This window comes from Penicillium cataractarum (assembly GCF_028827025.1).
Source record: "Penicillium cataractarum strain IBT 29864 chromosome Unknown utg000005l, whole genome shotgun sequence".
NCBI classification, from domain to species: domain Eukaryota; kingdom Fungi; phylum Ascomycota; class Eurotiomycetes; order Eurotiales; family Aspergillaceae; genus Penicillium; species Penicillium cataractarum.
Window position 1 is genome coordinate 2,500,082 of NW_026622741.1, and position 24,498 is coordinate 2,524,579.

The 24,498-nt window shown below is 52.3% G+C and overlaps 10 protein-coding genes across 10 annotated transcripts; 5 read left to right on the forward strand and 5 right to left on the reverse strand.

Moving 5' to 3' along the window:
- Nucleotides 1-80: 80 nt before the first annotated feature.
- N7496_006576 (M protein repeat protein) lies at nucleotides 81-2,776 on the reverse strand (the record flags this gene model as incomplete). The annotated part of the gene is made up of 3 exons (XM_056699505.1): nucleotides 81-1,034; nucleotides 1,093-2,543; nucleotides 2,596-2,776. The coding sequence occupies 3 exons, from the start codon at nucleotides 2,774-2,776 to the stop codon at nucleotides 81-83; spliced, it is 2,586 nt and encodes an 861-aa protein (XP_056554918.1).
- A 582-nt stretch (nucleotides 2,777-3,358) lies between these two features.
- N7496_006577 (H(+)-transporting V1 sector ATPase subunit H) lies at nucleotides 3,359-4,904 on the forward strand (the record flags this gene model as incomplete). The annotated part of the gene is made up of 3 exons (XM_056699506.1): nucleotides 3,359-3,653; nucleotides 3,713-4,229; nucleotides 4,292-4,904. 3 exons carry the CDS (start codon nucleotides 3,359-3,361, stop codon nucleotides 4,902-4,904), a joined length of 1,425 nt encoding a protein of 474 aa, XP_056554919.1.
- A 531-nt stretch (nucleotides 4,905-5,435) lies between these two features.
- Nucleotides 5,436-7,121, forward strand: N7496_006578 (Zn(II)2Cys6 transcription factor; the record flags this gene model as incomplete). Its single annotated transcript, XM_056699507.1, has 3 exons — nucleotides 5,436-5,631; nucleotides 5,693-7,033; nucleotides 7,090-7,121. The coding sequence occupies 3 exons, from the start codon at nucleotides 5,436-5,438 to the stop codon at nucleotides 7,119-7,121; spliced, it is 1,569 nt and encodes a 522-aa protein (XP_056554920.1).
- Nucleotides 7,122-7,368: 247 nt separating this feature from the next.
- On the reverse strand, nucleotides 7,369-8,428 carry N7496_006579 (uncharacterized protein; the record flags this gene model as incomplete). The annotated part of the gene is made up of 2 exons (XM_056699508.1): nucleotides 7,369-8,316; nucleotides 8,375-8,428. The coding sequence occupies 2 exons, from the start codon at nucleotides 8,426-8,428 to the stop codon at nucleotides 7,369-7,371; spliced, it is 1,002 nt and encodes a 333-aa protein (XP_056554921.1).
- A 780-nt stretch (nucleotides 8,429-9,208) lies between these two features.
- N7496_006580 (uncharacterized protein) lies at nucleotides 9,209-10,255 on the forward strand (the record flags this gene model as incomplete). Its single annotated transcript, XM_056699509.1, has 5 exons — nucleotides 9,209-9,242; nucleotides 9,323-9,610; nucleotides 9,689-9,763; nucleotides 9,845-9,946; nucleotides 10,056-10,255. The coding sequence occupies 5 exons, from the start codon at nucleotides 9,209-9,211 to the stop codon at nucleotides 10,253-10,255; spliced, it is 699 nt and encodes a 232-aa protein (XP_056554922.1).
- A 551-nt stretch (nucleotides 10,256-10,806) lies between these two features.
- N7496_006581 (glycine decarboxylase subunit T) lies at nucleotides 10,807-12,331 on the reverse strand (the record flags this gene model as incomplete). Its single annotated transcript, XM_056699510.1, has 2 exons — nucleotides 10,807-11,863; nucleotides 11,949-12,331. The coding sequence occupies 2 exons, from the start codon at nucleotides 12,329-12,331 to the stop codon at nucleotides 10,807-10,809; spliced, it is 1,440 nt and encodes a 479-aa protein (XP_056554923.1).
- A 698-nt stretch (nucleotides 12,332-13,029) lies between these two features.
- On the reverse strand, nucleotides 13,030-14,750 carry N7496_006582 (putative neutral amino acid permease; the record flags this gene model as incomplete). The annotated part of the gene is made up of 4 exons (XM_056699511.1): nucleotides 13,030-13,110; nucleotides 13,185-14,232; nucleotides 14,291-14,433; nucleotides 14,526-14,750. The coding sequence occupies 4 exons, from the start codon at nucleotides 14,748-14,750 to the stop codon at nucleotides 13,030-13,032; spliced, it is 1,497 nt and encodes a 498-aa protein (XP_056554924.1).
- Nucleotides 14,751-17,294: 2,544 nt separating this feature from the next.
- Nucleotides 17,295-20,874, reverse strand: N7496_006583 (RNA-binding ribosome biosynthesis protein MAK21; the record flags this gene model as incomplete). Its single annotated transcript, XM_056699512.1, has 4 exons — nucleotides 17,295-18,239; nucleotides 18,296-18,836; nucleotides 18,895-20,012; nucleotides 20,071-20,874. 4 exons carry the CDS (start codon nucleotides 20,872-20,874, stop codon nucleotides 17,295-17,297), a joined length of 3,408 nt encoding a protein of 1,135 aa, XP_056554925.1.
- Nucleotides 20,875-21,082: 208 nt separating this feature from the next.
- Nucleotides 21,083-23,303, forward strand: N7496_006584 (putative proline--tRNA ligase AIM10; the record flags this gene model as incomplete). The annotated part of the gene is made up of 7 exons (XM_056699513.1): nucleotides 21,083-21,169; nucleotides 21,232-21,310; nucleotides 21,365-21,408; nucleotides 21,465-21,555; nucleotides 21,607-21,689; nucleotides 21,741-21,819; nucleotides 21,922-23,303. 7 exons carry the CDS (start codon nucleotides 21,083-21,085, stop codon nucleotides 23,301-23,303), a joined length of 1,845 nt encoding a protein of 614 aa, XP_056554926.1.
- A 433-nt stretch (nucleotides 23,304-23,736) lies between these two features.
- N7496_006585 (prefoldin subunit 5) lies at nucleotides 23,737-24,484 on the forward strand (the record flags this gene model as incomplete). Its single annotated transcript, XM_056699514.1, has 4 exons — nucleotides 23,737-23,779; nucleotides 23,857-24,143; nucleotides 24,218-24,335; nucleotides 24,417-24,484. 4 exons carry the CDS (start codon nucleotides 23,737-23,739, stop codon nucleotides 24,482-24,484), a joined length of 516 nt encoding a protein of 171 aa, XP_056554927.1.
- Nucleotides 24,485-24,498: the final 14 nt, after the last annotated feature.

Below are 24,498 nucleotides of genomic sequence, written 5' to 3' on the forward strand. Positions count from 1 at the left end.
GGTATTATTCGCGATTGCGTTCTAAACAATTCACTAGCAATAAAGTTCTCTATATACAAAGCCTGAAAACATCTATACACTCATTTCATCGTGCTATCGACCAACTCCCGATAGATCTTCTTCAGATCAGCAATATCAGCCTGAAGCTCCTCGACCTGTTCGCTCTTCTCGCCTAGCATCTCAAGAGTTGTCAAGTATCGCTGGTCGATATCAGCAAGCTTAGCTTCGAGCTCCTCCACTCGAGAGTCGGCAGTCTTCTTCTCTTCAAGCTCACGCATGAGATCGACGACCTGCTGTCTAGACTCATCACGTTGAGTTGTGACCCGTGCGAGCTCATCTTTGGACCCTGCGCGCTCGCTCTCCAGTCGGCGGACAGTAGCACTCATGCGCTCAACTAACTGCACAGATGGACCAGCACCGACAGTTGATTCCGAGATGATGTCGTTGATACCGCGTGAAGGACCTGCTTGCGTGCCGCCGTAGGCGGATGGCGTGGCGGGGTCGCCAGAGCTGAAGAACTCATCTGGTTCAAAAGTGATTGAGGGGGTTTCCAGAATCATAGATGGAGGGCCCATCGTAGTGCTGATTGGGGGCGGGGAGAGAGTTCCTTGAGCGATTGAGGTTGGATATGAATTTTGGCGCGGCGGTGTGCCAATGTCTGGTGAGCCCGGGGGCAATGTAGACGAGCGTCGACTGGTGGGACGGTAGTCTGAGAGAATGGATGGCAGAGTGTCGAGGTTGCTCGAACGGCGAGTGGACGGGACGGGTGAGATTCCACGAGGCTGTTGCAAGCTATTCACTTGCTCTCTCCATCTGGCACGTTCTTCTTCAAGTTTTTGTGCCCAGTTTGCATCCCACGCCTTCTTCTGCTCGACTAGCTCCTTTTGCGCAGAAGTGACCTCGTCGGTTGCACTCTGGAGCTTTTGCCGCACCTTCTGAAGATCTTGCACACGCGTCTCGAGTTGACTTTCCAAGTCATGCTCGGCTTCCTTGGCATTCTCTAACTCCTCTTCTAGCTCCTTGACTTTGAGGGTCTGGAAGAAAAGAGTGTTAGTTGTTGATATTCCCATGGCCCATTCATTGAAGTCTTACCATTTCCCGAAGTTTCTTTCGTAGCTCCTTCTCCCTATCTCCAGCCTGGTCACGTTCCTTTTCTGCGGCATCGAGCCGGGAAATATAGGAGCCTTCCAAAGTGTGCCAGTTCTCACTAGCAACAGAATATTGCGTCTGCAAGGTCTCGATTTGGCGTAGCAACTTGGCCTGCGTCTCTCCAGTGGCCCCGGAAGAGGCTTCCTCTGCACGGGCACGCAAGCTTTCCATCTTGCTTTCCAAAGCTGATTGCTCTCCCTTCAACTCAACCTCAAGCAAGCGGGCTCTCTCTTTCTCCTGGTCAACCGTCTCCTTGAGATCTGTAATCTCTTTCTTCGACGTTGCCTGACTGATATCAAGCTCGATTTTGGTGTTTGACAACTCCTCTTCGAGCTCATCTGCTCTTCGCTTCTCCTTCTCCAAGGCATCCGAGTGGGCTTTGGCTTCGGCGGCTTCGGCACGCGCGACCGCTCGGCTGATTTGTGCCTTCATTTCGCGTACAGTTTGGTTCAAAGCGTCACGCTCATTTGTCACGGCTTCGAGATCTTTGGCCGTCTTGGTATGAGTTGATAATGAGTCGTTTGCCCGCTTCTCTGCCGCTTCAGCTCGTTTTGCTCTGCTCTCGGTGTTAAGCAAATCTCTCTCCAACTTCTCCGTCTTTCTCTTCATTTCGATCTGTGATTTCGAATTTTCGGCAAGTTGTTGCCTCAATCTTCTCACTGCAGTGCGAGAGTTCGCCGCCTCCGATTCCAGCTTCTGACCCTCTTTCATTAGCAACGCGTACTTCTCCCTGGTTTCTTCGAGCTCTTTCTCGCGGCTCCCCGGAGAAGCGGCAGCGGCAGCATCCTTTGCCGACTTGGCAGCCTCTCCTGCCAAATTCTCCAAATTTCTCTGAAGCTCGTCAATGCGTGCCATATACTCATATCTCTCTTGTTGCCACTGGGACTCGGCTCCATTGTCTTCACTCGTTCGAGACTCGGACGGTGTGTCAACGCTTATCCGAGTGCTTTCCCCGGATGCACGCCCACCAGATAATTCACTTCGTTGTGAACTTGGCAGATCCAAGCTCATTCTCCCTAATTTCGAAGACTGCTCATCTATCTCAATTGAGGCCCTAGGCAAAGATTCTGCTCTGAATGCTTCGATAGATTGACGTGTAGATCTATCCGATTCGTGGCTTGTTCTAGTCGCACTTGCATGGCTTGTGACGCTCTCTCCATCTAGTGGATGGCTCTTCAGATCATCTGAAATGCCTGAAGCGGCCGCAAGACTTGCATCGATGTCCAAACTTGATCGCGCATCATTGCTCGGCGCTGGACTGGCTGCTGTCGATGAGATCTGCCCAGGGGAAGATTGTGAGTTCCGGTTCGCTGTGTTTGACTTGACCACAGCTCGCGCGAGACGTTCTTGGAGTCGATCATTCCTGCGCGCATTAGACGAGCTTCGCGAAATTGCTAGTTTCTCGATTAGCCAAGTTCCAACTCGGTCAGTCGAGATACACCTTACAGCCAGCGGGAGATCTTGAAATTGGCGACGCTGTAATTTCCGCCTCTTTGGGTTTCGCTTTCTGAGCGTCCTCCTGGTCCATCAATATATTATCCAAACGCGATTCGACGCCCGCAACGGCTTGCTGAAAGAAACTGCCCACGCCCCATTTGGACTTAGGGGCCTGCGAGTTTTGCGCCATGGTGAAAGGTATGTTGTAAGAGGGCGACGCGGCTTCTAGGCAGCAAATGCCTCGTGTTCAGTTTGCATGGGTTCGGTGGGGGGGCTGTGCTCGGACAACGGTGTTCTCTGCGATTGCGATGGGTTCAACTTGGAGATTTGAGAGAGTATTTGAGGCAAAGTGAGGCCCTAATATATGGAAGGTCTGCGGGGCAATCGAATGTGTAAACGAAAGACTTGGAGTCGCATCCAATTTCAAAATAAAAGTACAAGGCAGCGACCACGTCGCAAGATGAACGTCACACAGCAAGCTTGAGTCAAAAAGAGAGCGAAAGCGACAAGACCACTGATAGCGGGTTACGTCTGTAGCACACAAGGTGTTACCAGGTGAAGATTGAAAAGAAAAGAGGAACCGTGAGACTTGAAGATGGAGCGATGAGCCAAGATCCGTTGGGAGGGCCGACATGTGGTCTTGGCGTCGCCAGCTTCCGTCATCCCCCCCCCAAGCTAACTTAGCTGGAGGTCCTCCCCTTCTCGAATCACCTCCACCCAAACTCTCCGGCCTGCACTCCTTTCCCCTGGCCCGGCGTGTTACTCGATCACCATGTCGCTGGAGCCGCCCACATACCTCAGCTCTCTGCAGAATAACATCCGCGCTCGGCCAATTCCATGGGAGGGCGCCGTCCGTGCGGGCAACATCACCGATGACCACCTCAAGAAGATCAAGGCCGTAGACAAGGTGCGCAAGGAGCAGCGCGTTCAGACAATAGAAGCGGACCTTGCTGGGTATACAAGCTTGCTGGCTGGCGGGTCTCAGGGCAAGAGTGTTCTGGAGTCGGCCTCTCGGAGGACCGATATCGTGCAATACATCTTGGTGCTGGCATCAGACCTGATTCAGGGTATGTGTTACATGTGAGGGAGCTTCGTTCTCCTTAAACTAACGTCATCCTTCCAACAGATGTCCCTGCGCTAGCCGACTCGCTCGTTTCTCACCCCGAGCCCTACAAGCCATTCCTGCCATTCTTGAGCAACTCCACCAACGCCGAAGATCCCATCCCGCTGCTCACATCTACCTTCCTCACGGCTCTCGTGTCGCACAGCCTTGTGACCTCATCCAAACCTGCTCAGCGAGACGAAGAGGCACTTCCCCAACTATACCTTTATCTCTCTACCTTGACCAAGAACAATGACAGCGGACTTCAGGATATTGGTGTCCAAGGGTTCTCCGAGCTTCTGCGGAAGAAACACTCGCGAGAGATCTTTTGGAACCACCGCAAGGAAACTTTGGATCCGTTGATTGAGACACTCCGCGCTGCAGCGGGGACTAAGGATAACGGCAGTATTACGGGAAACAGCACACGTGGCATTGAGCCTGGTCTTGCTGGTGGCGTGGGTCTCCAGCTGCTGTACCGGGTCCTCCTGGTGATTTGGCAACTCACCTTCGAGAGTTCGCTAGTTGGTGACGAGCTCCAAGAGTAAGTAATCTCCGCACGAGTGAAGAAAGAAATCGCGGACTGGGCCATTGACTTTTATGCAGGAGCTATGAAATCATTCAACTCTACACCCAACTCCTTCGCCTTTCACCGAAAGAAAAGACGACCCGCCTTCTGCTCGCCACTCTCTACAACTTGTGCCTCAGCAACCGGACGACTCTCTTGCCCGTCGCTGTATTTGTTCGACTCCCAGCTCTCCTGACCAACCTCGCTGGTCGTCACCTGACGGATCCCGATCTCCTCGAAGACCTTTACGGACTTTCTACCATGTTGGACGAATACACAAAGACCCAGACCACTTTCGATCAATATGCCGCCGAAGTCCAGTCCGGTCACCTGCGCTGGTCGCCCCCACACAAGAACCCGACTTTTTGGAAGGAAAATGCCCGCCGAATCCTGGACGAGGGCAACGGAGCATTGCCCAAGAAGCTGGCAGAGATTCTTTCCAAGGACTGGGAGAATGATAAGCAAGTACTGGCAATTGCCTGTAATGACGTGGGACACTTGGTGAAGGAACTTCCTGAGCGACGCACTCAACTCGAACGGACTGGCTTGAAGACCCGAGTGATGGAGCTGATGGCCGACAAGGACGAGACGGTGCGATGGGAGAGTCTTCGGGCAGTGGGCGAATGGCTCCGGTATACATTCGATGGATGAGCAAGAAAGTTACAAGGACGCTGGCTTTTTCTTTTTCTTATCTTCTCAGGGATTTCGTGGGTTCCCTGATTTCTGAGATGAACATATACTCTGGTTGGCATGTACTGTGTATTCTCTGCCATAGCGCACATTTGTCTATTTTCTCGGGAGAGCTTATTATCCTTATGATTATTCTGTAACTGGCTGATTTAGACTTCAATACTTCCATCTAGCAGCACGAGTATGTACTGATAAACCCCCGCTGATCAGTGGATCCTCACGAGGATTGGCCGCTAGGCTACATTTTACAAGAGAACCAAATGACAAGAATTGGTCCCTGATAAGATGAGCCAAAGGTTGACTTTGACTTTTTGTTTCTCCTCCTCTTTAACTCTCTCTTCCCAGTAGACGCAAGGACTCCTTATCTATTCCCCAGAACCGCCGCTTCGGATTCGCCACGCGGGACTCGACCGATCACCGACCGGAGATCGCATTCCCCGCAGAATTTCTTCTTCTCTCCACACACCCACGAACACCCCTCCCCCAGCACCCATGTCGAGATCCTTCACCGGCTGCACAAGATGTAAAGCGCGGCGCCAGAAATGTGACGAGCAAAGACCCGTATGTGGGCGCTGCCAGTCCGCTGGCGTCCAGTGCAAGTACGCCATGCAGCTGCAGTGGGGTGGACGTGCGTTCTCGCGATCGCGATTCGGAGCTTGCGTGGACACGGGGAACATGCAGAGACTGGGTAGGATGCTGGAAATGGCTTGAGATTTGCTGGATATGCACATTCTGACTCGAACCCGCAGAGTACTCTCCAGGAGAGTTTATCTATACCACCAAGTCGGCGCAGGCGCAGGCACAGGCACAGGCACAGGCACAAGCGCAAGCACAAGCACAAGCACAAGCACAAGCGCAGGCTGCATCGGAATTGACCTTAACGAGACCCGTCGATCCATTCTCCTCCCTCTCGCCCGATCAAAGAGCCTTGTTACACCATTTCATAAACGATGCGTCCCAAATAACCGCGAGCCACTCAGGCATGCAGCAAGATATCTGTCGAATGATTGTACCCATGGCCCTCCAGACCCCATCCTTACTCTACGCCACGACCGCCTTGTCCGCTATCCATATCCAAGCCCTCCATAACCAGTCGGAATCCGCAAAAACTGCGCCGGATATTGCCCGATTGATGGGGCTCAGTCTGGAACATTTCCGGAAAGAGCTACAGAATCCATCGTCCACGGACTCGGAAGCGCTGGTAGCGACAGCCCGAACTCTGTGTCTAGCAGAGATCCATTCCGGAGCGATCCATCCGAATTCATGGCGAGCACATATCGAAGGTGCAAGGGCATTGATGAAGACGTTAGGGACGACGGGTGAAAATTCGCTTCGGACAGAGAGTGGCTTCCGTCGATACCTAGACCGCTGGTATTGGTCAATAGTGTCGCTGACAGCATTGACGGGGAATGGACCTCCCATCGGAGACACTTCAGACTTTGCGCCTTCAGATTTGGCAGGGCAGAGAGAATCACCGGACTACCTGGATGATTACTGGGGATTCACGGTAGACCTAGCAGCTGTCTTCCGACAGATTGGAGCTGCTGCTTGGAGGACCCACCAAGCTGAGAAAGACATTCAAAGCCAGGGATTTGTGGCGGGTGAGATTGATGGTAATGTTGAAGACGAAGCCGCCGCGCTGGAGTCATCAATACGAGAACTCATGGATCGAGGCGCGACTTCCCAGCCCTCGTTTTATCCTGGTGTGGCAGAAGGGCTGTCCGCAGACAGTGCACAGCATCTTGCTCTCTGCAACGAGGCATTCCAACATAGTGCATTGATCCAGATCCACAGACGACTTCGCAAAACGCCGACCACGTCAGTGCTTGTGCAGCAGTCTGTTCAGCGGATTCTAGAATGCACGGCTCAGATCGGACCATCGGCTGGTCTGAGCCCGTGGGTAATGTTGACGACTCCACTATTTATTGCGGGTTGCGAAGCTCGCGGTGAAGATCGCGATACAGTGCGGCAGCTTTTGGCATCATTACACGATACTATTCGGGTGCCGAACGTGTTGCAGTCTTTGAGGTTCCTTGAACAGTATTGGGCAAATCAACTCAGCGAGGATGAGGATTGGAGTCACTTCCTCGGTATGTATTCTGCAAATCCCTTGGTTGTCATGTTTCCCTCTAATGATTCTTCTTAGATCGTATGAACTTTGATTTCATCCCCTACTAAGGCCTTTATGGGTCTGTTCAGTTACCTTATGCATGATGTGCTACGATTGACGTCCCCAGACCCACGTCTGGATGTTTTGACCTATTTATTTTCTTTTGATATCAACCAGCTACAGGCGCAACGAGGAGGACTTATGGAGTACATATTTTGGTTGGCCTTGGCGTTTAGATTCCATGGCATTATGGCGATCGTATTGTAATTTATACAAGCTGAATATAACAAAACAGTTGAACAATAATCATGAGAACTAACAAAGCGAATTCCTCGAGGCTGCGCTGCTTGATGCAGGCCTGACTTGTGCCAGCTCTTGAGACCCAGCTTCATGGCCAATGCGACGGTCCCAGCTCGCCAGTACAACATTCAGCAGCTCATTCGCAACACCAAGCAACAAGAAGATCGCAATGACCTGCCCAAAGGTCCAACCCTTTTCCTGAGGATCGAGGGTATTCCGTTGAATTGTCTGTTCCAGCGACACGATCAAGTAGATGCAAAGCCCGATATATGCCGCCCTATTTAAAGTGAAGTTGAGCAGGACTTGACCTGCCAGCTCTTCCCGTTGATGGTTGCTCTGATGATCGGCACTCGTTGACGTCTGGATAAACCACTTTGTACAACCTCGTTTGCGAGCCAAGCCCCCGTTCCCCTGCGAATCTCGTCGTCGACGAATCCACGCCCCGCATATACACGGCAACATGCAAGTAAAGACAAGAATAAAGCCCGCAGCACTAGCACCCAACGTACCGAGGATAATATATCGAAAAACTGGAGATGTAGCATGGATGCTTACCCCAAATACAACATAGACCGTGTCCGGGTTGCAAGCGGGCTGACTACCGAAATGAGGCGCCGTCACCCAGAGATAGACATTGAAAGCGATGAATGCTCCAAGTGAGATGACCTGGATTAACGCAAAGAACCACAGGCGCCAGGGGCCAAATCCAGCGTATCGACCTTTGCTGATGAGATTCAGACCCAGAAGAGCGAGCAGGTGGACCACGCAGATGGCGTGGAAGAGGGTCAACTCGTTACGGAAGGTCTGGTAAATTGCTGTACAGAGCAGTGCTAGACCTTGCATTCCTAGCGCAGAGGATACACCGCGGGAGAACTCTTCTTCGTCTTCTCCTGGAGAGAAGACTCGGAGGAAGTAGCTCACGAGCGTACCGCCGAGACAGAGGGCGTAAATAGATGCCCGGATCTGGAGGGGACATGAGATCAGTCAAGGTCACTGGTCACCCAATAGCAGAGAAACTTACACCGGTCCCAGATACATCTGGATTGGCCTCAATAACACAAGTTGTCGAGTTCATTCTTGGTCTTTGAGCAACAGACTAAAGACAGTGGGAGCGATTGACAAACGTGCTAATATTCCCAAGACAGCGCGACAGCCAGAGCAGATGTTTATCTGGCAGCTCTTAACCCTTAAGGGTCAGCACTTTGGAAGCAAAAGAATTTTCAGCCTCCTCGAGCCCCGAGCCCAAAATGCTGCCCTGTCCCTAGTCTTCCAACGTGGCTACGCAGCGTCATTGCGCCACAGCCAATCCCCAAAGCTGTCGAACCAGTCCAAAAAGCAAGACCCAACTCACAACCCCACGGCTTCACGGCATATCAGCCTTGGGCCGCCATTGGATCGCATCGCGATGCCCGATAATACTGTGGCGCAGGGCGATGCTGACCGCAGAAACTCACGAGCCAAGACCCTCGCCCTGAACTAGTCTCGGCAATACGCACCTCCCATTGGCTACTGTCGAAGTACATCTTTTAGTCAACTTAGTCCCTGCGGCTTTGTTTTTCCACTGTCAATTGTCCATTTGTCCGATGGGGATGGAAACGGGAAAGCCCTGTTTTCGATCTCTTCAGCCTCCCTCTTAGCGCGGCGCTATCTGAGTGTTGGCTAGCCTCGAAGCCATCATGATTAGAGCTTCGTATTCCGTCATGGGGGTGGTGCACTGACTGTCTCTCTTATAAGAGTAAGGCATGGCCTACTTGACATGCATAATGCATGATCGAAATTCCACTCGATATATTGTCAAGACCCCCGACACATCATCACTTGCAGCTGTCCCTGAGTCTAGCTAACATCACACACCATGGACACAGATCGTCCTCTCCCCGCTATAAATGGTAACTAACTTCCTCCTCCTCCTCCCTCCTACCTAACTACCTTCCACCAAAATCCCATACTAACAAACCATCCACTCAAGTATGGACATTCTTCGCCCTGGCAGCCCTCGACATCGCCGCAAACGCAGCCGCCGGCCCCGCCGCCGTAGCAACAGCAATCCACGTCAGCGGCGGCATCCTCACCGCGCGAGCCCTACAATTAGGTGCTCTAGCGGGCGTCACAAAATCCGGTGTCCTAGCATTCGTCGAGTTTATCGCGTACGCGGGTATACCCACACCGGCATGGATGCTGCTTATCTTGCTGGCGAGTAGTTTTGGGATTTGCGTGCTTGTTACGGCGGAGATTAGTAACCTTGTTCTTGGGGAGAGTATGTATTCTGAGCAAAGCTTCTTTGGTAGGAATGGTATTGTTGGGAGGGAAGCTAACCTTATGATTTGTCGTGTAGCGCCGAGTGGATTGTTGATTGCGGCTGTTGTTGCTGCTATCCCGTTAGGCGGGGAGTGTATTGGGATATATCAGTGTGAGTTGACAATGGTTCTGGGAATTCCAAAACAATACACACATAGAAAGCATGTTTCTAACTCCATCATATTACGAATAGCGGCCGGAGGTCTAACAGGCGGCAAACCTCAAGCCCAAATCTTCATAATGGGCCTCGACGCCCTCGGCGGCTACGTCTTTGCCCGAATGGCCCATAACGAAGGTACAATCCACTCCCGGCCCCCTTCTCAACCAACCCAAGCACAGCTCTCCTCCCTAAACGGAACCTCAATAAAGTAAAACAACACTAACACTTCCACCCAACCGTAAAGGCCACGATATCTGCGCATACAACGTCGCCGCCGCTGCCGGAGCCGTGTACGGTGTCATAACCGGATTCTTCCACACCGTGATAGGCTGTATGGCTGGAATTACGCATACGACGAGTACGAATGGGCACTACGTAACTACGAATATTTTTGGAACGACCTCTGGGTATGATGAAAATTGGCAGCGGAATACGTTTTGGTAAAGTAAGCTTGGATGGGCATGAGTGATATGGGGTTATGTAAACCTAGGGAGTACCAGGTAGCCCTGGTAGGTAGTGTTATTGTCGATAGGGGCATGATTTGTACGTATCTTTATCTTGACTGCTCTTAGAAAATAATTTTTTTTTTTTTTTTTACATTTGTGTTCTTCTCGTATACTTGAAGTGTGCTGAGGGCACATGGGAAGCTGGTTCTAAGGGCTCTCGTCTACTTGACACTAGGAAATACGGGACATGGGACAAATCAAGGGCTTGAAAAAGCATCTACTAGTGTCATCGTAGTCAGCCAAGGGTAACCACTAACTAATCAATAGGAAAATTCAAAATATTTCCAAAATCGCTCTATTGTTGAAGTAGAACATGCAAAACCGAGTATCTCAAACCCCAGAAAAAGGGAAAAAAAAGGTTGCGAAAAAGAAACTGTATGTACAAGAGCAACCAAATATATCATAACTTATCGTTTAGCCCACGCTTCACCCACAAACACAAAATAATTCAATATAAACCCGAAGACCGGGACAAGTTTCTCGCACCATCTAAGACGGGCGGTGGAACTTGCTCTCGATCCACGGCATACCCACAACGGTAGCCTTGCGCACCTTATTCCGGACCTTAACGCCGAGCTCGGTGCCCTTCTTGTGCAGACCATTCTTGACATAGGCCATGGCGATGTTGGCTCCGCCAAGCGTGGGGCTGGGCAGACCGGAGGTGACGACGCCGACCTCGACCGGGTTGGCGGGGTCGGCAAGGTCGACAACGACGGCACCCTCGCGAGCGGGGGAACCCTTCTCAACGGTCAGACCGACACGGCGCTGCTTGAGAGTCTTGGGGCTGGCGAGTTGGGAGAGGATGACGGAGGCACCGTTGAAAGTGGCAGTAGCCGCGTCACGGCGGTCACGACCGACGACCCAACCAAGAGCGGCATCGGGGGGAGTCTGGGCAGTGGAGATGTCGTGGCCGTAGAGGCACATGCCAGCCTCGAGGCGGAGGGAGTCACGGGCAGCCAGACCGGCGAGACGGACGGTGTTACTGTCCTTGAGGAGAAGGTTGACGACCTGCTGGGGGAGGTCTGCGGCACCGGAGGTGGGGATAGAGATCTCGAAACCATCCTCACCAGTGTAGCCAGTACGGGAGATAAGCAGAGGCGAAGGAGAGACCGAGCCGTCGGCCAAAGTAATGTACAGCTCGCGGCACTGGCCGAAGTACAGGGTGCTCAAGTCGGTTTCGGCGGTGGAGGCAGAGGTGTTGATGAGGGGCTGGAGGGCGCTGGGAGCGAGGGGACCCTGCAAGGCGACCAGAGCGCGGTCCTCGAGGATATCCCACTTGATGCTATCCGCACCGTGCTGGGAGCGGTAGGCCTCGATCTCGGACTGCAAGAACTCCAAGTCCTCAGCGCGGCGACCGGCGTTGGTGACGAAGTAGAAGGTATCCTCGCCACGGCGGGTGATGACGGTGTCGTCAATGATGCCGCCAGTCTCCTGTTCCAGGAGGCAAGAAAGGGTGGAAGTGTTCGGGGCGAGCTTGTCGAGCGGCGAGGGAGTGATCTTCATCAGCAGCGGGAGGGCACCGGGGCCGCTCAGGTGGTGCTGAACCCTATATAGAGCAATTGATTAGCTCTGATACTCCAATTCTCCAATTGACGTTATTTTCATCCTGCAAAAAGATTCAATTGACTTACATGTGGCTAACATCGAACAAACTAGCCTTCTCACGAGTCCAGGCATGGCTCTCGACATGGCTCAAGTCCGCATATTGCAGCGGCATAGAGTAACCGGCAAAAGGCACCATCTTGGCGCCATGAGCCTCATGCAGCTCATACAATTGAGTCTTAGCCAGAGACTCACCAGAGCTAGAAGCATAACGAGCAACCTGGTTCTTCACCTGGGGAATTGCAACCCGCGAGGAGATTCTAGCAGCCGGCTTGCGGGGAGCTGCCCGCACCGCGGAGGAGAGCTCCCTCCGCAGAACTGTGGAGCCGACAGAGGCGCGGGGTGCGTTGAAGGCAGCAGCCCTCACGGCGACGAGGTCGACACTTTTCTTGAGAGAGCGAACGCTAGACATGATGATTCAATGAGGAATTGAATTGACAGGAGAGGAAGGAAAGGAAGGACGAGAAAAAAGGTTGGCGAGAGAAAGTGGTGCTCTCCGCCGTCGGAGAAGGACAGCGGGAAAATCACGTGGCGATAGGGAGACCCCGGGGGAATTTGAAGAAGAAGCTGCTTTCCCCATTTGGTAGGCGCAACTCCTCGGGAAGTTACGACTGATATACAGTTGGAATAGAGTCTACTCCATAGATATACCGGGTATATCTATGAGATCGAAGAAAGGTAAAGCCAGTGCTTCTGACGACGGCCAAATAATCACTCGGAAAGCAACGCAGTCCGATGCCAGTCGCCCGGATTCAATTCAATGCCGCGGGTTTTGTATGTGCAAGGAATGCTGGTGCAACGTATGTAAAGCAAAAGATCCCAACATGCCAGGGCTCCAACAAATCAAACTAAATAGTACAAATCACTTTCCAACAATACTGTCCCTACCCAGAACGAGGAGTAACATTTAGCAAGCGAAAAGAAAAGAACAAAAAGTCATGCAAATCCCAGGACCAGACTGCGAGCATTCGGTTATATTGTTCTCGATCATCAAAGTCATTAGATCCCTCCTCAGTCAGCTAGACCAGCTTGGAGAGACCGCAGCAGGAGAGAATGAAAAAGAAACCATAGTGCGAGACGACAACACACTCCCCGCCCTGCGGGAATAGATCAAAGTGCATTGCTAGCGCAAGTGAAGACACCGCCGACGGTGCCAGACTGGTAACTTTGGACCACAGACATGACGGAGGCCTGAAGAAGGAAAAAAGAACGTTAGCAACGGGAGAAATGAGATTAAAAGGGCGTCCGGATTCAATGATACTCACATAGGTACCCGGTCCCAAGAAGAAAAGACCGACGAAAATCAAAAACACATTAAAAATGAAACCACACCACCCACGCAGACCACGAGTCTTATAAAAGTCCGGTCCATGATCGGCAGCCCGCATGCGAATATACGCCACGCCCCAGAAGATGAAACCAAAGAAGGAATCAAACAGGGAACTCATGATCGATAACAAGTCCGAGAAGAAGGGGATAACTTCAGCGATGATCCAGGCCATAATCCACAGGACGGCCAGGATACCCGCCCAAGCAGCCCAGCCCACGACGGTATTGTTGCCCTTGTGGCGGGTTCCCTCGAACAGACGGAAAAAGACGAAACGGGCTGATACGGAGGCGTACAGGACGCCCAGGAAAATGATCGTGGGAATCATGAAGGAGAAGGAGACCTTCTTGTAGACTTCGTCCGAGAGAGAGCCGAAGGCGGGCGCGGTCACGTATTGGGTACCAGTGTAGGCATACACGATTGACCCGACTAGACTGAAGACGATCACCTCGGCGATGGTCACGGCAGTGACGGACTTCCAGAAATCGCGTGGCTCCTTCATCTCGGCGATGAAGCTGGGCAGGGTAATCTGACCGATGAAAGTGTAGCTAATATTCAAGAATGCACTCATGCCAGAAATAAACGTCGTGCCCTTGGCGGGAATCGCCAGAACAATGGGATTTCCCTTCTCGGGGTATCCAGCGGGATGATCTTCAATGCCGGCAAAGATGGTCGCCAGAAGGACGGAGATGAAGGTGAAAAAGGCGGAAAAGGTGGCGACTCGGGATAGAGCGCTGAATGTGCGAGGCAGAGAGAAGAAGAACGAGACGATTGCAACGATGAGGGAGAAGACAACTGTGCAGACTGCACCACCGGACATGGTGTTCAAGTACTCGGCACCGACGACGCAGTGCAGACCCTGGATGAAGGTGTTGTTCAGTAGGAACATCACTGCAGTGGCCCACCAGGCGATCTTGGAATCCCAGAAAAGATACTGGCCAAGATCGCACACATCACGGATCTCGGGGTGTCGTAGACAGAATCGCCTAGAAAATATGTGTTAGCTATGCACAGCTGCGTATATTAATGTAATGTAGAACATACCAGACAATCAGCGAGGTATACAGCACGATAGCCGCAATAACAATAGTCAAGATCAGACCGGGCACGAGACCCAGAACAGAGTACGACCAGGGGAAAGACATGATAGCCAGACAAATGTACTCGGAGAAGAGCAGGGCAGCAGTCTAAATGCGTCAGATTAGCACCAACTCTCCCAAGTTCCCTCCTCCTAGTAAAAACACCACCATTCAACCATATCGCATAGACAAAATCTCACCTTTTGCCAACTACAAGTCCGATACTTAATAGTATTCTCCGACTCCATCTCAATCTGACGACCAACGCTCTCACTCGTGGACGACGAGTCAATCGCCGTAACATGATGATGCGACAATCGCCGACCCTGACCCTGACCCTCCTCGAGTTCCTTCAACTTCTGATTCCGCTCCAACTTGTCATTCAAGTCGGGAGAGCGATCGCTGTCCCCCTCATGAGTGTCCATTGCTGCAGTGTCTTCTGGCCGAGCCATTTTAAGCTTAACGAGCGGGCGAGCCGCTGTTGACGGTACTCGGCGGAGTCGAGGAGTGAAACGGTGCCGAAGTTTTTCGGATACATAAAAATGTCCGCCGTGGATGAGGGTACAGTTGCGTTGGTGGACTGGGAATGAAAGTACTGAAGTTGCGTATGGGAAATGCTGGTGTTTCTTTTCTTTTCTTTTCTTTTGGGCTCTTTCTGGTTCTCCGAGGGCTGGAAATCAATGAGATCTCGTTACCAGCAGTGGAATAATGGTAGCGTTCCGGGGATGCGATCAGGGCAGACGGGATCTACAAAGAGACCCGGGGAATAGACTGCAAGAGCGCAATGGATGAACTGGGGGAAGTTCAACTTCAGTCTCGACAAAGAGCAGAAAATTCAAAGAAAGATCGGAAGAGAGAAGAAGAAAGTGAAACGGGAATCGCAATAAATTAAAAAAAGAGAAAAAAGGCCAAGAAGGGCCAGAATTGGTATCCTGGTATTCAGCTATACCTGGACTACGTACCGTTGCGATCGTAGCGGCGCGGTAATTTTCTTTGGAGTAATTAATATTCAGTATTCAGTATTCATGGATACGCTGAACCCCACTCCCAGAGCCGGAATGGAAAAATCTCGTCGATCTCAGGACATGACGTGATAGAGGGTAGCACGTCAGCCGCAATGGGCGAACCTATTCAAGCCACGGCGGAGTTCTGAGGGAAACGTTGGAAACGATGGATGGGTGCCGCTGGTTGGAAGTCCAGGGGGGAAGGTACAAAGTGACTACGAAGGCAGCGGAAGTATCAGCCCAGGAAAGCCCAGCAAAGCCCAGCAAAGCCTAGTCAAGCCAAGAGGCGAAGACTAAATACGCCCTCCGAGGACCCAGCTATATGCCCTAGAAAGGAATTAGATCCCCGTGCATCTAACTCGTCTAGAGACCGTGAGTCTGTGAGTCTATGACTCTGTGCTCATGAATCTGTATGCGTTTATCGTATATTGAGTTCTCCCAGTCTGCAATCTGCAGTCTGCAGCAGTCTCGTGCACGCTGCAGCAACTCGGACAAAAAGATCCAAATTCGCATGATAATACGGGCTCACGGCCAGTCCGAGATCCAACGCGATCTCCAGCCTTGCATACGACCCAAGGAAATACCCAGATTAAAAAAATCATAAACGTATCTCACGTACGTAGCCCCAAAATGGGTTGCGCCCGCACACCATATCCGTAAGCCACGACCTGCCGAAGTGGGCCTTCACCAACCCCGCCGGATGCGATCGAATGAAGGCTTGAGAGCCCGCCCCGCAGTCTCCTCCTAGAGACCCGGTCGGAAATCAGAAAACCCGTGCATTCAACCTCTGAAAACATGGAATCCTGCTGCAGTGGTCTTTGTGCCCGTGCTGATTCGATCCTGTCGGCGGTGCTAAACCCGGATGCGGTGTTGGAGGTTCCTTGGAGGAAGGGGGTCTTAGCCTTAGTCTTTGGTCCACTGGCCAATTGAGCATTGATATTGCTGGGATTAAAGTGGGGGATCAACGATATTGCCCCTGTGCAGTGTGGATGGTAATTTCCTTGATCGTTCTTTTGTTGGTCTGGAGGCGAAAAAGAAAAGAAATGATGAGTTCTGAGTTGAACTTGAAATCGCCCAAAGCGGAAATCACGGTATTGCCCTGACAGTACCCGGACCACGTGCTGCCTGACTTAGCATGCAGCAGTCACCAATCAACTACAACTCCAACCAGAGTACAATCCTGTATGGACATATTAACAGTCTATCCAATCATAAATATCCAATAAACACTCTCTTATATAGCACCATTCTAGCCCACATTCCTCCTAGACCACCAACCACCCAGTGACCGAGGATACCCCCGTATACGCGGCATGGCCACCTTCCCGCCTCTGACGTGCTCGTCCTCCACGATGGCCTCATCCCAAGTCCACAAACAGACTCGGCATTCCATTTCCTCCCCAGGATCCCGCGACTCTGTTTGGCTGAGTATATTCAGGATTTCTCAATGTTCTTAGCAAATTGGACTCTAGTACATACTTCGTACGGAGTATGCCGTACGCTACTGCAGTCTGCAGGGTGGCGTGCTACTGTAGAACCCGGGGGCGTTCTGGAGCCGCTCGGCTCGTTACCCGGACGCCTTGTACGGTATTATGGACCCTATCTAGACCACTTGAAATGTTAGGTAGGGTGGTTGTTATTGGGGAGAATTGGTGGAGGGCGTATATTGCGTGATGACCACTGGATCCAATCGTAGTAGAGGTGTCGGGTACCACGATGATGGGATCCCTGGGAGACCCTATTCTTGATAGCTACCTTTACCAGTAAAACCCCCAAGAGATCATACGAAGAACAACTCAATGAAAGCCTGAATGGCATTGATTTTCATCCCCGGGACCCTAAACCCAGGCCCCGTCGATATGTAAATAAAAAATCCCAACGGAGCACTGCCCTCCCATAACGAATATTTTTGATGCAAAGAAAAACATATGTCCAAGTATATAGTTAAGACAACAGAAAACCACCCTACATACCATCGTCCTCGTCCGCCAGCAGCGCCGCATAGTCGTCCGCAGAAGCAAACGTAGGCAGGTGCTTGAGCTTGCGCCGCTTCTTCTTGTTGTCCGAGGCATCGGCCTTGGGCTCCAATTCCACACCACCGAGCTCCATGTCGGAAGGCAGGTCGTCGTCGCTGTTGAAGAAGGCCTCGTCGTCCGACACGTCCATGTCGAAATCGTCCGATTCCTCTTCCTTCTCCACCTTGGCGGCCTTCTTGGCAGCCTTCTTCGACGGCGGAGGAGCAACTTCCTCTTCCTCCTCCTCGAAACCGAAGTCGCTGGCATCGTCCATATCCTCATCGGATGGGACGTCCGACTCGTCGTTGAAGATGACCTCGTCGTCGCCACCTGCGGCTTCCTCGCCCTCTTCATCTTCATCTTCATCCTCATCATCGTCAAATTCAGAGTCCAGATCATCCATATCCAGATCATCGTCATCGTCATCATCAGCCTCCAGCTCAGGCCGGGAGTCGACAAGAGCCTTCCAAATCTCGGACTCGTTGTCGCTGAGATCGGCGGCATCCTCGTCGGCACCGTCCTCTGCATCCTTGCCCTTCTTGGCCTTGGTCTTGTCCTTGTTAACACGGTTGAAGTACTCGTGGAAGAAGACATCCTCTGCAGCGACCTCGTCGGCCTTCTTCTTCCAGAAGTTCTCTGAGTTGAGAGGCTGGCCCTGCACCGCAGACTTGCCGGCCTCCACGAGGCGATCTTGAGCCTCGCCACCAGCGAGAGGCTGCATGATCGAGGCACCACGAGAGGTAGCGTTGGCCTTGGGAGTACGGTAGACGAAGCGGTCAAGGAAGTGCGTAAGAGTGTGGATGGTCATGTCAGGCTTGCCGCTCATGGCCTCATGCTCCAAGAGACGGGAGGCATTGACAGAGACGGAGGGGTGGAAGTGGGACACGTAGGGAAGCTAAGATGCGTTAGCGGGGGGTGAATAATAATGGGGGTAATAAGCCAGCTACATACCAATTCCCAGAGACAGGTCTTGTCGGCGTTGCTGTGCTCCGGATCACGCTTGCGAGGATCGTATCCGTTGTTCTGCTTCGGCTTGGTCTCGACGGGGGCGGGGGCGGGTTCCTCATCATCCTCATCGGGCACGTCGCGGAAGACCTCTTCGCCATCGCTCTCATTGTCCTCCGGCTGGTCAAACAGAGACTGAAGGCCAGTGAAGGTCTTCTCCAGCTCGCGGACCAGGTAGAAGACACCGCAGATGAACGCAGGCTGGTGCATTCCGAGCACCTGAACGATACGCTTAACAAAGGCCTTTACCCGGCGGACGTTCAGATCGTTCTTCAGTGCCTTGAACAAGAGGTTCAAGTAGAGAGACTGCTTTGATGAGGTGGCAACACGAGGATCCAAGAGAGATTCGTACAGCGTCCGGTAGAAGCGATCGCTGGCGACTTGGGTTGATCCAGTGAGCTGCTGGATGAGCATGAGAGCCTGAATACTAGTGTTGAAGTTTGATGAGTGGGTGATGCGGAAGAGGGTATCGATGTGTTTCGAGAGGCTAGAAGTAATGTTAGTATACTTGATATCGCTGTTTATTGGGCGTAGAGTCCACGTACCGGTCGGAGTCGGCGTCAGTGAAGGGATAGGCACGGTTGACACCGGTCAAGACACCAGAGGTCAATTTCTCACGCATCTCATCATCTTGTGCTTCTCCCTTGGCGGGCTGGTTGCGGCCCTTGCCCTTCGGGCCCTTCTTGCCGTGGGGCTTGCCCTTCGGACCCGGCTTATCGGGCTGAGCGGGCTTCAGAAGGGTGACGAACATGCCGAAGTAGATGTCCAGCAGCTGCATGGCAACCTTCTCCTCTTTCAAGCTGAGAACAGTCTGGTTGAGAGTGATGATAGCGTAATACTTGGCGTGCTGGCTCTGGCCAGGCCGGAACAGCAACTCCTCAACAGCCTTGATGATAAGAGGCTTCATCATAGGGTGTGTCTGCTCAAGCTGCAACAGGAGGTAAGAAGCACGCGAAGCAATCTTCTTTCCGGGGTCACCAAGCTTGTTCACGAGAAGGCGGAGCAAGTTTGCCTCTTGCTCGGGCTTCTCCTTGAGTAGCTCGTAGACATAGCTGACAGCGCGAGATCGCGAGAATTCAATCTCGTCATTGCACCAGACCTCCAAAATCTTGAGAATCTCAAAGTACTGCTCCTTGAGGAAATCCTCAAACGCCCACACAATCAGATGGCTCTTCTGTAGACCACCTGGGAGCGGATCGCGCTCCGTCCATCGTCCACCAGCGCCCTGGAATGCAGCAACAAGACCAGGCTGGTTGGCAAATGACTTCAAGCGACGATCCGCGGGCAGCAGAGTACCCTGGGCGAACATATCCTTCAGAGACCGAAGAACCTCAACAGCCTGGGCACGGCTGCGCTTGCCTCCCAGTCCGATGAGAGTCTCGAGAGACTTGGTGTTGTGTAGAGGCGACTCTTGTACGGCAAGAGTAAGAGCCGAGATCTTATCGCTCAGGGTACCGGAAGACATAATGGTCGTGTAGAACTTGTGCGATGAAGAGGCGGATGCCTGCTGAGCTTTGGCGTATTCGTCATTTTCCGCCTGGAGAAGGGAATTGGCGAGCTCGTGGATTCGGTCGATTAGGTGACGGGGAAGCGCGTTCATTTCCTTTGCACTGCCAACTGGAGACAGGGGAATGGCATACCAATCGGAACGAGGGAGAACGGCCTAGAGATGAAAGGGTCAGTATGAATAACCAAATTGGCCAGGGTGGGATATTACATACAAGCTTTGCAAATTCCTTGGGAATGACAACTTCAGGCTCCTTCTTTTTGACCTCTTTGGGAGCTGGGGGTGCTTCCTCAACGTCGGAGGCTTCAGAATCATCGTCCTCGGGTTCGCTGGTCTCTTCGCTATCGCCCTCAGACCCTTCGTCTTGGGCTTCTTCTTCCTCCTCCAAGTCATCCTCGGCCTCGGCTTCTTCCTCCACTTCATCCTCTGCTAGGTCCTCTGGGACAACGTGGCCCGCAGCTTCTAGCATCTTGGAGAGCTCCTTGCGTAGATCATCGTCACCACCCTTAGCCTTGGGCTTGTAAGATGTGCCTTCAACTTCGGATTCCGAGTCGACATCGGCAAGTAGTTCAAGGTCCTCCTCAGTACCGCCCAGTGCCAAAATCTCCTGGCGCAAAGTATCATCACTGTTACTCTTGTTCGCACCCAAGCCAGGCTTCTCCTGCTTGCTCTTTCCTCCCTTCTTCTCGTCTCTGGCAATCACATCGCCGTTGCGATCCCGCTTCTTGCCCTGGGCAGAGCCTTCTTGCTTCTTGCCGGCCTTGGGGGTATCCTGCTTCTCTTTCGTCGCGGGAATCTTCTGGGCGGGAGCATTTGACTTGTCGTTCTTCTTCTTTCCCTTGCCAGAGCTCTGATCCTTCAATCTTTGCTCGATCTTCTGTCGGAGGCCAGCGAAGGCGCCCTCGTCTAGCTGAGGCATCTCGATTTCGGGGGCGGATTCGGGTTTGGAAACAGAGACACCTGCATCAGCAAGAGTCTCATTTGCGCCCGATTGGCGCTTGCCTTTCCCTTTCGCCATGGTGGTATATTCACGGCTTTGGGGGACTTTTTTTCTTGGAGAGAAAATTGGACGGAGAAATCTTTTGCGGCGGACCGATTATCAGGACGCTCGGACCACCCGATAAGAAACACTCCCCAAGGACCGCCGCGCGACGCTTTTCTGGAGTTTCCTGCCGTCAGTCGGGAATTTTTAATTGAAGGTTGATCGGTTGGGATTTATCTCCTCAATGATCCCTGGAATACGCCCCGTACCCAGTCGCTTCCCTGGGAGGCACTTGGTGCTGGGCCGCCGCGTCCAGCGCTGCCAGCTTCATGTATGTGCCGGCAGATGACTGATTCCCCGGATCATGCAATTGCAACCGCTAACAGGCTATAGAATGATGGGCGGACTCGAGTATCCAGCTTCTGGATTCCTACGGGCGGTATTTCTAAGAAGGCCGTCAGCGGAGAGAAGGGTACGTCCATTGCGACAAGGAACTTTTCGATGGACAAATACTAACAAAACGAAGAGGATGCGAATGACCTCTTGGTTAGAGGAGGATTCCTACGCCAGGTAAGCAACCAAAGCTTGATTCGTATCTCTCTTCAAATTTCTGACCTTTTCGGTAGGCATATTCTGGAGTGTTTCACCTCCTGCCGCTTGGTTTGCGAGTTCAAGACAAACTAGAGAGTCTCATCGATAAGCATATGCGGTCACTAGGTGAATAGCATACACCCGAAGTCTCTGACCTGTGTACTAATATCTACAAAGGGGCATCGAAAGTTTCGCTATCGTCAATTTCTTCCCAGGAGCTCTGGGAACAATCCGGTCGACTGACCGAAGGCTCCGACGAGGTAGGCCTCTTTTATTGATAACTAGAGAATCGGCTATTAATGTGAACAAAGGTATTCCGATTTGAGGATCGAAAGGGTAGTCGCTTCATTCTTGCTCCGACTCATGAGGAAGAGATAACTACTCTGGTCGGTAATTTAACAACATCCTATAAAAGCCTTCCTCTACGAGTCTACCAAATAAGTCAGAACTCCCCGCCCCGTTATAAAATACCTCATGCTGACTTTCCTAAAGCGAGGAAATACCGTGATGAGGCTCGTCCGAGACAAGGCCTTCTTCGTGGGCGAGAGTTTGTCATGAAGGATCTCTACACATTCGACTACAATGCGGATGAGGCGCTCAAGACGTATCGCGCTGTGAAACATGCCTATACCCAACTATTTGACGAACTGAAGATTCCATATCTTGTGGCGGCAGCAGACTCAGGAAATATGGGGGGCAATCTCAGTCACGAATACCACTTCATCAGCGCCAAGGGTGAAGACCGGGTCGTTAGCTGCTCAAACTGCGACCATGTATACAATGAGGAGCTCGCAGACGGTAAGACCCATAGCCTCCCTGAGGAATCTGGGAAGGATCCTGTACCTGGCTTCCAGACAGAGGAGGATGCCCCTGTCGAAGGAGGCTCAACAGTTTCAACTGGTATGTGGATGGCCATTTCGCATGATGGGAATACTCTTCTCCGGGGCTGGTACCCCAAATTCTCGATGCAAAATGGGTCCACAGAGCCAGAAGAGCGACACGTCAACTCGCATGCCGCGAAAGCAATTGCAACGGCAGCAGGTATCGACCTCGACCTCAGTGTCGAGAATCCATTGGAGAAGTGGGTTGCCCATGTCAAGTCTCGCAAATCGTCTGAGAAGCCGCGTGTTCTCGACCTGTACGACTCGCAGGTGCGGGTGTACCAGCGCCCGCCGCTTAGCGATCTTCTCCAAGAGTCTGGCTGCACCACTGCAGACATCGAATACACCATGTTGGACCGTTTCCCTGGAACCTCGAACAAGCTCAGTCTCGTCCGAGTCCACGACGGGGACCGCTGCTCGCAGTGTGGGGACGGTGTTCTGACGAGTAACCCTGCGGTGGAGCTTGGCCATACTTTCCACCTAGGCACGCGGTACAGTGAAGTGCTCAATGCCTCTGTGTCTGTCAACTCGGCGGTTCTTGACGGATCTGCTGAATCCGGGGGCAAGTCTTCTAAAGAGGTGATCGTGCCCATGCAGATGGGCTGTCATGGAATTGGAGTTTCACGCATGATTTCAGCCGTTGTGAACCGCTTGGCAGATGACAAGGGATTGAACTGGCCTCGTGCCATCGCTCCTTTTGAGGTTGTTGTGGTTCCTGGCAAGGGACTGGACTCGGTGGCTGAACAAGTCTATGACAGTCTTGCCTCAGGAAATTCGAAGCCTGTGGACACCCTTCTTGATGACCGGGACAAGGGCATGGGGTGGAAACTGGGCGACGCTGACCTGATCGGTTACCCAGTCATTGTGGTGGTTGGCAATGGCTGGAAGAAGAACCAGACTCTGGAGGTACAGTGCCGCCGTCTGGGCGTCAAAGAGGATGTATCTCTCCATAATCTTCCCACGTTTGTTCAAGACCTGCTCGCCCAGCTGTGAGGCCGTAGCCAGGTGTGAATCTGTAGCATATTGTATTTTATTAAGGCGCAAAATGGATAGCCATTGTAACATAGCGAATTTACCCACCACTCTTCTGCTTTGCTTCGATATACCTGTAATAAGTTATCCGATAGATTCTAAGAGTATATCAGGCTTTCTTAGCTGTAATCTTGTAAACAAAAATCAAAGCGGATTTCACGAAAGACTTTCGAGGCGGGACAGAGGTGCGTGCATATACCACATCCCACTCCGGAGATACACTGTGAATCCCTACCCGCACTATTTCCACAGCCCTCCTCCCTTCATTTTCCTCAAGCTGCCAAACCCCCACCTCCGCCCGCATATTGAATGCGTGCAGAGTCCACCACTGGGCGCATAAGATTCTGACCTCGAATTGCTACAATTCGAATCTACCCACATCACACAGCCCGCAATGGCATCCTCAGACGGCTCCTCCGGAGCTCCCTCGGGCTCAGGTACGCGCGCAACCCGCAAATCCACGGCCAACCCAACAAACCAGCTAGCTAACGTGCACCCTATATGGGATTACCAGTCAATCTCGCCTCCCTCTCCGTGCCTCAACTCCGCTCCCTCCAGACCCGTCTCACCTCCGAGCTGGAGCACTTGACCTCATCACATGCGAAGCTGCGCGCCGCGCAGGCCAAGTTCCGGGACTGCGTGAACTCGATCAATGACGGTGTGACCGGCTCTGCGAAGAAGGGCACCGACGGCCGGGATGAGATCTTGGTGCCTCTGACTAGCTCGCTGTATGTCAAGGGCCGGTTGACGGATCGGGAGAAGGTTCTTGTTGATGTTGGAACTGGTTTCTACGTTGAGAAGGTATGGTCGGAAAAGGCCGAGAGATGCATTGAGACGATTCAGACAGCTACTGATTTGTTTTCGATTTGTTTTAGACTACTGAGAAGGCCGTTGCTTTTTACAATGACAAGGTGAAGGGCTTGGATGCGAATCTACAGGAGTTGGAGAAGATCGTACAGGGCAAGAACCAGCAGCTGCGGATTGTTGAAGAAGGTGAGTGTTTCCTTGGTCATGAATGATTCTCGTTCCAGGCTGCATGCCCGGATTGATGAGCTATCTGCTAACTCTCCATAGTCCTCCGACAAAAGATGCTCAGCGGCGAGGCCGTTCCCGCGCAGACTGCTGGTGCAGCTGCTGGTTAAACATCTACACGCAA